Genomic DNA, 15,241 nt, shown 5'->3' on the forward strand with positions numbered 1-15,241 from the left:
ATTTTTCGATTTCCTATGCTGTGACTTTTATCGACATACTACACTATACATTTTTTTAACATACTATACTATAACTTTTTATTACTTTTTTTTCGAAATACTATACTATTATTTTTTATTACTTTTTTCGACATACTATACTATGACTTTTATTACTTTTTTCGACATACTGTACTATGACCGTTTTCGGCATACTATACTATGACTTTTATCACTTTTTTCAGCATACTTTTTTATCCCTTTTTTCGAATTACTATACTATTATTTTTTATTACTTTTTTCGACATACTATACTATGACTTTTTTATGACTTTTTTTACCTACTATACTATGACTGTTTCACATCACCTTTTTCGACCTACTATATTATGACTTTTTTCGACATACTATGACTTTTTAATATGTTTTTTTGGCATACTATACTATGACTTTTTTATCACTTTTTTCGAAATACTATACTATTTTTTTTTATTACTTTTTTCGACATACTGTACTATGACTTTTTTTACTTTTTTCGACATACTGTACTATGACTGTTTTCGGCATACTATACTATGACTTTTATCACTTTTTTCGACATACTATACTATGACTTTCATCACTTTTTTTTCGACTTGGTATAATATGACTTTTTTATCACTTTCTTCGACATACTATGACTTTTTTATCATTTTTTTCGACATACTATACTGTGACTTTTTATCACTTTTTTCAACATACTATATATACGATGAGTATTTCATCACTTTTTTCGACATACTATACTATGATAAAAAAGTGATAGTATACAAAGGTATACTATCACTTTTTTATCACTTTTTTCGACATACTATATTATGACTTTTTATCACTTTTTTCGACATACTATACTTTTTAGAATTTTTCGATGTGCTGCACTATGACTTTTTTGTCATTTTTTTCAACATACTGTACTATGACTTTTTTATAACTTTTTTCAACATATTATATATACTATGAGTATTTCATCACTTTTTTCCTCATACTATACTATGACTTTTTACCACTTTTTTCGACATACTATACTATGACTTTTTATAATTTTTTTGACATACTGTACTATGACTGTTTTCGGCATACTATACTATGACTTTTATCACTTTTTTCGACTTGGTATACTATCACTTTTTTATCACTTTTTTCAGCATACTATACTATGACTTTTATCACTTTTTTCGCCATACTATACTATGACTTTTTTATCACTTTTTTCGCCATACTATACTATGACTTTTTTATAACTTTTTTCGACATACTATACTATGACTTTTTTATAACTTTTTTCGACATACTATACTATGACTTTTGTCGACATACTATGACTTTTAATATGTTTTTTCGACATACTGTACTATAACTTTTTATCACTTTTTTCAACATAATATACTATGACTTTGTTCGACATACTATACTATGACGTTTTTATCACTTTTTTCATCATACTATACTATGACTTTTATCACTTTTTTCGACATACTATACTATGACTTTTCTCAACATACTATATATACTATGAGTATTTCATCATTTTTTTCGACATACTATACTATGACTTATTTACTCCTTTTTTTTCGGCATATTATATTATGACTTTTTGACATACTATACAATGACTTTTATCACTTTGTTTGACTTGCTATACTATGACTTTTTTTGACATACTATACTATTACTTTTTTATTGCTTTTTTCATCATACTATACTATGACTTTTTATCACTTTTTTTCGACATACTATACTATGACTTTTTTGTCATTTTTTTCGACATACTATACTATGACTTTTTTATAACTTTTTTCAACATATTATATATACTATGAGTATTTCATCACTTTTTTCGACATACTATACTATGACATTTTTCGACATACTATGACTTTTTAATATGTTTTTTCAACATACTGTACTATGACTTTTTATCACTTTTTTCAACATAATATACTATGACTTTGTTCGGCATACTATACTATGACTTTTTATAATTTTTCGATGTGCTGCACTATGACTTTTTTGTCATTTTTTTCAACTTACTATACTATGACTTATTTACTCCTTTTTTTCGGCATATTATATTATGACTTTTTTGACATACTATACAATGACTTTTATCACTTTGTTTGACTTGCTATACTATGACTTTTTTCGACATACTATACTATTACTTTTTTATTGCTTTTTTTGACTTACTGTACTATGACTTTATTCAAACGTACTATACTATGACGTTTTTATCACTTTTTTCATCATACTATACTATGACTTTTTATCACTTTTTTCAACATACTATACTATGACTTTTTATAATTTTTCGCTGTGCTGCACTATGACTTTTTTGTCATTTCGAAATACTATACTATTATTTTTTATTACTTTTTTCGACATACTGTACTATGACTTTTTTTACTTTTTTCGACATGCTATACTATGACTGTTTTCGGCATACTATACTATAGAAAAAAGGCATAGTATACTATGCCTTTTTTCTATCACTTTTTTCGGCATATTATACTCTGACTTTTTTGACATACTATACAATGACTTTTATCACTTTGTTCGACTTGCTATACTATGACTTTTTTCGACATACTATACTATGACTTATTTATCACTTTTTTAACATACTATACTATGACTGTTTTATAATTTTTTTCGACATACTATACTATGACTTTTTTCGACATACTATCACTTTTTAATATGTTTTTTTGGCATACTATACTATGACTTTTTTTATCACTTTTTTCGAAATACTATACTATTATATTTTATTACTTTTTTCAACATACTGTATTATGACTGTTTTCGGCATACTATACTATGACTTTTTTTACTTTTTTCGACATACTATACTATGACTTTTTATAATTTTTCGATGTGCTGCACTATGACTTTTTTGTCATTTTTTTCGACATACTATACTATGACTTTTTTATAACTTTTTTCAACATATTATATATACTATGAGTATTTCATCACTTTTTTCGACATACTATATATACCATGACTGTTTCACATCACTTTTTTTCGACTTACTATATTATGACTCTTGAATGTGTGACTTTTTATGTTATGACTTTTTAATATGTTTTTTCGACATACTGTACTTTTTATCACTTTTTTCAACATAATATACTATGACTTTTTTAATCACTTTTTTCAGAATATTATACTATGACTTTTTTGACATACTGTACTATTACTTTTTATTACTTTTTTCGACATACGGTACTATGACTTTTTTCAGCATACTATACTATGACTTTTTTTATCACTTTTTTCGGCATATTATACTATGACTTTTTTGACTACTATACAATGATTTTAATCACTTTGTTCGACTTGCTATACTATGACTTTTTTTCGACATACTATGACTTTTTAATATGTTTTTTCGACATACTGTACTATGACTTTTTTAATCACTTTTTTCAGAATATTATACTATGACTTTTTTGACATACTGTACTATTACTTTTTATTACTTTTTTCGACATACTGTACTATGACTTTTTTCAGCATACTATACTATGACTTTTTTTATCACTTTTTTCGGCATATTATACTATGACTTTTTTGACATACTATACAATGATTTTAATCACTTTGTTCGACTTGCTATACTATGACTTTTTTCGACAAACTATACTATGACTTTTTTTATCACTTTTTTCGGCATATTATATTATGACTTTTTTGACATACTATACAATGATTTTAATCACTTTGTTCGACTTGCTATACTATGACTTTTTTCGACAAACTATACTATGACTTTTTTCCCATACTATACTATAACTTTTTTATCACTTTTTTCCCATACTATACTATAACTTTTTTATCACTTTTTTCCCATACTATACTATTACTTTTTTATCACTTTTTTCCTTATACTATACTATGACTTTATTCAACATACTGTGACTTTTTAATATCTTTTTTTGATATCTTATGCTATGACTTTTTCGGCATACTATACTATAACTTTTTTGTCACTTTTTTGCTCATACTATACTATTACTTTTTATCACTTTTTTTTTTGGCATACAATACAAGTACTTTTTCATAAAGAAATTTCAACATACTGTACTATGACTATTTATAAAAAATGTTATCACTTTACACTGACTGTGACTTTTTATCACTTTTTTTGACATACTATACTGTGACTTTTTAATATCTTTTTCAGCATACTATACTATGACTGTTTTCGACATACTATACTATGACTTTTTATAATTTTTCAACATACTATTCTATGACCTTTTTTCAAAATCCTTTACTATGACTTTTTTTATCACTTTTTTTGACATACTATGACTTTTATATCAATTTTTTCGACATACTATACTATCACTTTTTCACATCACTTATTTTGACATTCAATATTTTGACTGTTTTATAATTTTTTTCGACATACTATACTATCACTTTTTCACATCTTTTTTCGGCATTCTACACTATGACTTTTTTAAACGAACTATACAATGACAGTTTATCAATTTTTCGACTTGCTATCCTATGACTTTTTTCAAAATACTACACTATGACTTTTTATCACTTTTTTCAACATACTATACTATGACTTTTTAATATGCTTTTTCGACCTGTTATACTATGACTTTTTTATAATTTTTTTCGACATACTATACTATGACTTTTTAATATGCTTTTTCGACCTGCTATACTATGACTTTTTCATCTCTTTTTTCGACATACTATACTATGACTATAATTTTTTTCAACATGCTATACTATGATGTTTTTTCAACATACTTTACCATGACTGTTTTTATCACTTTTTTCGTCATATTATAATACTATGACTTTTATCTATAATGCACACAGGAAAATGGACCCACAGATACACGACTCAGGTACGTAAAATGCACGGGTTTTATTAGCAAGCTAATAAACTTACAGCCAACAGTGACCAAATATCGGCAGGCAAAAGGAAAATCCAGAAAAACAGGCAAAGGTCAAATCCAAGAGAAACAACAGGTACACAGGAAACAGGACACAAGGAAAAACACTTGAAGGCTGAACACAGGGAAGCAGACAATCTAGCACTGGGACAAGGGGACGACTGAACTTAAATGCACAAGACAGGGGAGCCAATGGGACACAGGTGCCACACATTAGGGCGGGGACAGGTAATTACACAGGCGGGGAAAATGTACAACAGGAAGTAAAACAAGACAACACAAGGGAGAACAGAGAACTTTCAAAATAAAACAGGAAACATAAAATATGAAACGTGACTATCACTTTTTCCCATATTACTTTCAGACTTTTACTTGTATTGTTTTTAACCCAAGGACAAATATTATACTATATTTATGTACCTCCAACCACACCATTTTAGAAAATTTCAAGATAGGGTTTTGCATTTTATTCCCTTTATTTGACTTTTGTGATAAAATATCTACTGGTGTAAACGGAGAGGCAAGCTCTCATTCTATTAAAATCCAATCCAGGTTGATTTCCCCCACCCCTATTATGACTTTTTATCACATTTTTCGAAAAACTATACTATGACTTTTAATCATTTTTTAACATACTATATTATGACTTTTTTTTTAGCATAGTTACATGCTATACTATGACTTTTTATCACTTTTTTCGTCATACTATACTATGAATTTTTATAATTATTTCGACATGATATACTATGACTTTTTTATCACTTTTTTCGACTTACTATACTTTTTTATCACTTTTTTCCTCATACTATATGATTACTTTTTAGCATTTTTTCGACATGCTATACTATGACTTTTTATCATTTTTTTCGACATACTATACTATGACTTTTTTGACATACTATACTATGACTTTTTATAATTATTTCGACATGATATACTATGACTTTTTTATCACTTTGTTCGACATACTATATTATGTCTTTTTATGATTTTTTTCGACATACTATACTCTGACTTTTTATAATTTTTTCGACATGATATGCTATGACTTTTTTATCACTTTTTTCGTCATACTATACTATGACTTTTTACCACTTCTTTCATCACACTATACTATGACTTTTTATCATTTTTTCGACATTCTATACTTTGACTTTTTTCAACATACTTTTTTATCACTTTTTTCGACATGCTACACTCACTTTTTTTGACATACTATACTATGACTTTTTCGACATACTATAATATTACTTTTTTATCACTTTTTTCTGCATAGTGTACTATGACTTTTTCGACATACTATATTACTTTTTTATCACTTTTTTCTGCATACTATACCATGACTTTTTTGACATATTATACTATGACTTTTTCATCACTTTTTTCGACATGTTATACTATTACTTTTCATCACTTGTTTCGAAATGATATACTATGACTGTTTTCGACATACTATACTATGACTTTTTATAATTTTTTTTGTCATACTATACTATGATTTTTTTATCACTTTTTTCAACATACTATACCGTGACTTTTTTATCACTTTTTTCGTCATACTATACTATGACTTTTCATCACTTATTTCGAAATGATATACTATGACTGTTTTCGACATACTATACTATGACTTTTTATCATTTTTTTGTCATACTATACTATGACTTTTTTCGACCTACTATACTATGACTTTATCACTTTTTTCAAGATACTATACTATTACTTTTTTATAAATTTTTTCGACATAGTATACTATGACTATTTAATATATTTTTTCAGCATACTATACTTTGACCTTTTTCGACATACTATATTATCACTTTTTATGACATACTGTATCATGACTTTTTATCACTTTTTTTGACATACTATGCTATGAATTTTTTTATCACTTTTCTCTACACGCTATATTATGACTTTTATCACTTTTCGACATACTATGTGAGTCTGAGTGAACACGTATGTATTGATTACTGCACAATAATAATAAATGATATTCTTTGGCGATTAGACCCCATCATGACATCATCGAATTCCCATTGTATCATCATCTTATTTAAAGGGGACTGAGAAGCTGTGAGTATGTAGGATATCCCCTGATGGAGTCTAGACACTGGTGGAGATGGTGATGACTGAAGACGATGCTGAGATCTGGATGAATGAGAAGAGGAGCAAGGTCTGGTGAGCTCAGACCTGGGAGCTTGAATTGATGAACTGGAGGTGAAGGGGATGGAGGAGGGTCACGACAATTCACACTGAAATGAGAGCTGACAGCAACAGAGAGAACAACATTGAAATATTGACAGCAAGAATGTGATTGGCCGATAGAGATTGTGGCTAAACCTGGTTGGTTTAACTAAAAGAGTAAACGCCCCCTAATCAGCTGGTAATGTGAATCAAGGCAAGGTAAGGCAGCTTTATTTGTATAGCACATTTCAGCAACATCTTCCATTCCTTTACTGCTGTGTGTGTGTGTGTGTGTGTGTGTGTGTGTGTGTGTGTGCATGCTTGTTTTTTGTTGTTTGTGTGTTTGTTAATGTTACCTGTTGACTGTTGGAGCAGACAATGCAAGACAATGTTCTTATCTTATCTTATCTAGTATATTATGTCGAAAAAAGTGATAAAGTCATAGTAGTGATCTGAATACAACTGCACTGCTTATTACTGTGTGTGTGAGACTGAAGGTGCGTCAGACGTTGTTGGGTGTCAAATTACAACTAAAGTACTGAAAGGCATCAAATCAGGATGAAGCAACTCTGATTGTATGAAGAAGCTCAAGTATGCCCACGGTCCTTTAAACCCCCCTGCCTGGTACTGCCTCCACTGGTCCTTTAAACCCCCCTGCCTGGTACTGCCTCCACTGGTCCTTTAAACCCCCCTGCCTGGTACTGCCTCCACTGGTCCTTTAAATCCCCCTGCCTGGTACTGCCTCCACTGGTCCTCTAAATTCTCCTGCCTCGTACTGCCTGGATTAGAGCCAAGCTGCCTGTGTTCATAGGACAAAGTGTCATTGAAAAACTCAAGTGCTGACACTGAAAAAAGATTTCCACAGTGTTTGAAGTCATAAGCCTTTTTATTCAGTGTAAAAGTCAGATCTTACAAAAACCACCAGATAAACTTTCACAGCCATGCGGAAACAGTTTGCAATGCTTGTAAACAAAGAAGCCATCCATTACAACCAATATATGATCCAAACATTTGGCTTTATTTACAAAGTCTATCAAAGCTTGATCACAGCACAAATTTACCATATGAAAGGAAAATGGTATACACTATCAAAAAGATGTACAAACTTTAAACTGCAATCTAATAATGTACCTCAGGGGTCAGTGTTAATATCAATAGATTTATAACTATTAACATAGATTTTTTTTCATTTGTATCCAAAATAAATTTTGCACCATAACCCTCTAAACTCACAATTATTTTCAGACAATAGTAATCCCAATACATTAAGTCATTTTTATCAAATATATATAGCACCACAATATAATGGTTTAATATAATCAGGGGGGCTATCACATACAAAAGACCCGTGTTAGTATCCAAGAAAAAAAACAAACATCCAACTCCAGCCTGCTCCTCACCACTGCACACATCTGGCAGAACCAGTTCAGGCGCAGGAGGAACTCTGCAACCACAACAGAGTCCTTCTATGGAAGCCCATTACTTCCAGGGAAAGAAAAAAATACTCATGGTAAGTACTTTTCATGAGAGAGCAAAGTCAAAATGTAGTTTTCAGTTATGAGATACCTCAACTTTTGACACCAAAATTATGATAATACATCAAATTTATGATCAAATTTGACCTACTAAGCCAACATTTTGACTTACTAAGCCAAAATTAAGATACCTATGAAAATTTGGTCAACATTGAGAATAGCGAAAAATGTTTCATTGTGTTTGAATGTTTCATTTAAGTAGACACTATTTTGACTGTTATACTTTTGCATTAGTAAGTCAGAATTTTGAATTAGTATCTCATACTTTTTCTTAAAAATGTGGGTTGAGAATTTTATATCAAGCCCAACTTTAATATATTTTCTTTCTATTCTTGGCGGAAATGGACTTCCATACTTTGATTACAGCGGAAGAGGAAAAACACAGACTGAAGAACAACCAATGACGGTCACAACAAAAACAAGCTCAGCACAACATCAGCACAACGTGTTCTGTTCTACATGCATTAAGTTGATCAGTACACCCAATCTCACATCAACTCATTGCTTCGACCTCCAGCTACTGACGCCCAAACACTTTAAATACACAGCTACCCGTGGATGGAGGACAAACTTGTTCCATTTTTAGATTTGGGGATCAAGGTGAAACAATAAAGTTTAATATCTACAAGGAAACATGAGAAACAGATCCAGAACAGTGTTGATTGTGCATTTGATTATTTAGGGTTATTCTAGAAGAGGGTAGCAGCAGTTAGTCCATAGAACAGTCTTCTTTTTTCTTTTTTGTACTAAGATATTAATGCAGTTTGGTCATGAAGTACTTTTATGTGTCTTTCTGCCTCCAACATCAGAAGAAAATAACTCCTGTGACAGATCCTAACCTGAAACCTGTCTGCTTCAAATGATTGTGAGACACTGTCTTTTATTGCTCATTTGGTCTTAGAAGCTCAGTGTTTCAGCTGAGCTTTGTATCCAATCTGATCAGGAGACAAATTGAAAAGGAAAACTGGTAGAAAACAAATCTTATATCCCATTAAGAAATAAAAGAAAAACCGGAAGCCGCAAAACAAACAAATCAAGCTACAAAAAAGCAACAAACATCCATGTGTTTGCGAGTCATTTAAATGTAGAATTTAACATGAAGACAGATTAAAAAACTACAAAACATGGACAAAAATACACGAAGTAGCTAGTGAGATAAGACCTTTGTTGTTTGAACAGTACGGAAGTAAAAAATGGCCCTAATAATTAGTCTTGAAAACAAATGAATACCTTAATGTGAAATGTAACCACTATGGGATAATTAATTTTAAATACCACTGAATTGAGAGTATTAATATATATATATAAAAAAAACTCTGAAAACTATCCATTTGAATTGCTGTAATTTGAATTGTTGTCTTTAAAGGCAACAGGTTTACAGGTTGTCCAATGAGACAACCTGTAGGGGGCCGAAGCTGGAAAAGTTGCATAGTATGCCTTTAAAATGTATTTCAGATTCATTTAAAATGGTGCAATTAAAAAGAAATTTGAATTGATTTTGAAAGAGTCGAATGCATGTCTAAAACAAGAGGAAGAAACCCTCATAGTCAGGATGAGATACATAATTAACTTGATCAAGACGATAATAATTGCACACAGGACTTCAGATAAAAATGAACTAGACTATGTATCATTTTTTAGGAATTTCTATCTGAATTTGTGCATACAACAATTGAAAAAGTAAAAAAAAAAACAAGGGTTTCATATTGCACCACTTGAAATGACCTACTGGAAATGTCAAAGATGGAAATTAAAACCACCAGATAGCTGATTAAATAGCTCCTATACATTCAGTGGTATTTACATTACAGCATCATGTGGTTACATTTCACAAGTACAAGTACTATTTCAGTTACTAGTTATTACGACACTTATTTTCTTTCACCAAAAAGATGCACATGATGCAAACGCCTTTGAGCTTTTCAAACCCAGCTAATTCAGACTTGTAGTTACGACCCTTACAACCAAAACAGAAAAGAAAAGAAACAAACTTCCTGAGAATCTAATCATGAACCTTACTGGTAGAAAGAGAAATGATGGATCTTTTACCGTCACTGAGAAGTTTTAGATCTGCTCTGCATTTCAATACAGCCTTTGGCCATACAGTGAGTATTCTGTATGTGAACCCATGCTCACAAAAATCACAGTTATACAATACCATTTTGTTAAATTATCTCATCTGTTAATTATATTAATGTAGTGATCATGACATTTGAGGGTGCTATACCTTTTATTTAACATAGCAAAATAATATGGGATCTATTATTATTGCATATCATTCTAATTAGAAGACTACCTCATGTGCTGTGATAAAATTCTTCCATGTTTGGTGTCTAGTCTTCAAGTGGATCGTTTTCGGTAATCATCTTCATTTGCATATGCTAACACAATGCCATAGTCTATTTCACACGGTTTTGTTTTTTTCTCGTTTTAACTAAACGTGGCTAGCATCAGGAGGTAGTAGATAAACAGCTGCAAAGATTTAGCTCTAAGAAGAATGAAAGGAGTCTAGTCTTTTCCATGGCCAAGCATGGATTTCTGACTAATCAGTCATGAAGCATATATATATATATATATATATATATGTATAGAATCTATGTATTTATGTCACTTTTAGATGCTGTCGTGTTATGTGAATGCTGCCCTCAGAGACTATTGGAAAAGCAGTGCATTTTCATGTTTCATTATTGACAACAAACCTGTTATTCTGTGGCTCAGGTGAAACATAAACTAGCTTGCATACATATGGCTCTGACATGAGAATAACCTAAGCAATAATAATAAAAAAAAAAAAATGCTTTGCATATTACCCTAATAAAATATGTAACATTCTTTTTAGCATATGGACAACTAAACTGTTTGATGAGTCCAACCTCTTATTTTCAATAACAGAAAACAAAGTCTGATGCTACACTTGCTGAAGTATGGAGTCTTAAGTGTGCCACTTTTTCATCGTTTAAATTATATTCATCAATAAATTACTAATTTTCGAAAAGCAATTGTACATTAATTGAACTTAAATTTAAGTAATGCATTAAAAAAAGAAATCACTAAATTATTTCTCAATTTTACTTTGCTTACACATCTTTAAATTAAATTATTATAAGTAACTAGAATAACAGTGTGCTAAATATTACACACGGACCTCAAATCCACAGGCCGTCCTGCAAACACAGCTGGCTGTAGAGAAAGGCACTATGTGGGTTGTGTGTTGGTATTTCTTTAAATAAAAATGTATTCTGCCATTGCATTTTATAATCCAACTATCAAAACATCATTTACAGACAGAATAAGGATATTTTATGTAATGTTCCTTTTTTTCAATTTCAATTTGTAATGCATTATCAAAATAAAAAATAAACTATTTATATTTGCTTTTCTAAAATGTATTAATTGACTATAATTTAATACTGAATACGTCTATAAATCTGATGGCATACTTCAGACTCCATACAGGTGAGGAGGAGTTCCAGATGGAACTTTGAGCTTTGTCCTCCTCTGGGTATAAATACAGCAGACATGGTCCAAAAGACAACAGAAACACACGCATCTGCAGCCTGAAACACTGCTGTAGTGAAACCTTTGACAGTATGTAAGTGAAGTACCTGCCAGCATCTACAATATTTGAATATACTGTACTGTACGGTTTGGCTGACACTGGAGGCCAACATCGGTCAGCGTGTCTGTCTGTCCGATAAGACTGAGGTTCGTCCCTGACAGCAGCTACATCCAAACTGTAAAAGGTCAAAGTACATATTGTAGGGTTGGACAGTGACAGTGAGAATAACATGTCAGAGTCTACCTATCATACCAGTAAGGTTTCGCTTTTATACAACATACCCTGCAGCTCACGTACAGTCACACTATGCTTATTTGTTTCTCATTTAGTATTTCATTATAACTAAGGTGATTTTTTATTTTTATTTTATGGCAAACAGCTTGTCTCCACAGCTTCATCATTTCTGTTCAAAATTACAGCACAAAGATACTGAAATACTCACAATAACTCATACATTTCAGCGAGGGCCACTCCTGGCCTCATGAGCACTGCTGAATTCTTGCTACAGCAAGTTAGTTGCATTGTGGGAGCGCCGATTTCTGTGATAGGTCCCTACTAAAACGCCACATTAAGGTATCAAGCCACCGTACACTGTTAGCTCCTAGCTAATGCAATCTACAGTAATCTACAGGCAGGTTTACCAGCTGGACAGTAAAGGAAATGTTGTGCGAAGGTCACAGTTTTGTGACATAAAAAATAGTTGTAATAAAAACCAGATATTCCCCGCAATGCCCACTTAATATAGCTGAAGGATAAGAAGATGTACAAATGTGCAGTGTTAGTGAAAGCCCAATGGAATGTGCGAGGGGATTTCTGTAATTGAATAAAACAATGGTCATGGATTACTATTTAAAGCTGCACCATGTCCATTTAAATTTGTCATCTATACACACACCATAACATCAAATTGGTTCTACAATAGAGAGAGAAAGAAATGTTAATGTCACCCCTCAGATGCTGTCTGAGAAATGCCAAATAACAATTTATATATTTCAAAGTATTGATCAACAAATAAACAATTAGTTGTGGAATCTAAATAGATTTTGGTGACCTTAATAAATCGTAGGTGGTAAAAAAAAAAAAAAAAGCCCTAATATGAATGATATTGTTGAAATGGAATTAAATTTTGCCTCTGTAATGGTTGAATCAGAAATGACTGCAGCTGTGGAAATCTTCTGGCCAATATTGGAAGAAAAAAAGCCAGCCAAAAAATGTCAGTAATGCTGAGCAGCACTGTACTAAGATTTTATATTTATACTCTGTAGTTCTATTTGAATATGTCTCCACATTCTATATGAATATAATCACTTTTATGGAACAATGCACATTAAGTTTTCCACACAGCCACCAAAAATGTAAATGCAAAAAAAAAAAAAAAAAAAAAGGTACATTAAGACCAAAACAACTCCAAAATCATTACAAAATGAAAGAAAAAAAAAAAAAAACTTCAAGTACTATTAACAAAGTAAGTCCACCTGGCAATATTGTTCAGAAGAAAATAATCAAAATATACACAACTCTGTTCCTCTTACTCCCAGCCTCTCTTTTCTCCTCAGGCCGTTCGTTCAGTGGCTGACTCTCTGACCTGAAAACAGCAACACACACACACACACACACACACAAAAAAGCTAGACCTGGCTCAATAAATGGTTCTCACAGTTTCTACAGGTCTCTGTGCGCGGCCCAGATTGTGGCAGAGGCAGGGTGGGCTGGTGTCGACTTGCAGGACTCCCATTTCTGTGAGAGAAAGGGTTGATTTTTTTTTTTTTACCCATCTGAATATCTCGTCTGATTGGAAGTTCCAGACAGGAGAGAGAGACAATGATGTTGCGTCATCCGTAGGTGGTAGGAAAGAGAATGCCCAAACGTATGTGACCCAGGTTTTGTGAGTGTGTAATTGTGATTATGTGCACACACAGCTACGAGGTTAGAAAATGGTTCAGAGGGATGTTCCCTTCAGGATTTTTCAGAAGCATGAAAGTGCCCCCTTCTCCTTGTCATCGGCATCTCCTGTACTGACTCCATAGAAGGCCTGTGGCATTGGTCTGAGTGAGATTCCAGACTAGTTTGACTCTCCAAGTTCCGGACCTTGCTGGGGTTTCCCAGAGGTGTGTCCTGCCCCGATTTGTCCTGCTCCGCCCCGACCTCAGGGCTCCTGTTTGATGTAGTAGCTGCCGGAGCCGTTGCTTTCCTGGTCGGAGGTGCCCTGTGAGAAGGTAAACTCGTCCACCTCAGCCGTCTCCTCCTTCATTCGCAGGAGAGACTCTACAGACAGGGCAGAGACAGATGAGAGACAACAGCGGCACAGGTGAGCCAGTTGTGTACGTGGGAGTAAAATCCTGGATGGGCCTTTGTCTTTGTTCCAGGTGTTAAGGTTAACTTCCCATGCAAGATTAGCATCAAGATAACTACTTCAAAAAATAATCAAATGAAACAAAACATGCCATATGACTGCTTGAAACTTGAAGTGCTCATATTATGCTCATTTTCAGGTTCATAATTGTATTTAGAGGTTGGACCAGAATAGGTTTACATGGTTTAATTTTCAGAAAACACCATTTTTGTTGTACTGCACATTGCTGCAGCTCCTCTTTTCACCCTGTGTGTTGAGCTCTCTGTTTCAGCTACAGAGTGAGACATCACACTTGTGTTCCATCTTTGTTGGGAGTCGCACATGTGCAGTACCTAGGTAAGGACTACTAGCCAGTCAGAAGCAGAGTATGAGGGCGTGCCATGCTAGCAGCTAGGCGAGCATTATAACGTGTGTTCCAAAGTGACCACGTTTGTCTCTGAAGTAAAGGCTGGACTACAATAGAGCTGTTTGGAGCAGTTTGTGAACAGTGTTTTCTGTTGGAGATGGTAAGTCCCTTTGGGGTGGACTTTGGGCTTTTTCACTTTGTAAACTAACGTGCACAAAAAAAGATATATAACACTATAAAGGGAAAGGGAAAAAGCCCAAAAGCATAATATGAGCACTTTAAACGAACAGACCACTGAAATGAGGAAATATTCATGTGAAA

At 32.4% G+C, this 15,241-nt stretch overlaps 1 protein-coding gene across 4 annotated transcripts in view; it reads right to left on the reverse strand.

Moving 5' to 3' along the window:
* Nucleotides 1-7,994: 7,994 nt before the first annotated feature.
* mbtd1 (mbt domain containing 1) overlaps nucleotides 7,995-15,241 on the reverse strand; it is a 33,179-nt gene continuing 25,932 nt past the window's right edge. For all 4 annotated transcript variants that reach the window (XM_031323871.2, XM_035997530.1, XM_035997528.1 and 1 more), the window contains one exon: nucleotides 7,995-14,486. In XM_031323871.2, the coding sequence (XP_031179731.1) occupies nucleotides 14,368-14,486 (119 nt within the window). In that variant the 3' untranslated portion in view covers nucleotides 7,995-14,367. The remainder of the gene's footprint in view (nucleotides 14,487-15,241) is intronic.

Source organism: Sander lucioperca, chromosome 22 (genome assembly GCF_008315115.2).
Source record: "Sander lucioperca isolate FBNREF2018 chromosome 22, SLUC_FBN_1.2, whole genome shotgun sequence".
NCBI lineage: Eukaryota > Metazoa > Chordata > Actinopteri > Perciformes > Percidae > Sander > Sander lucioperca.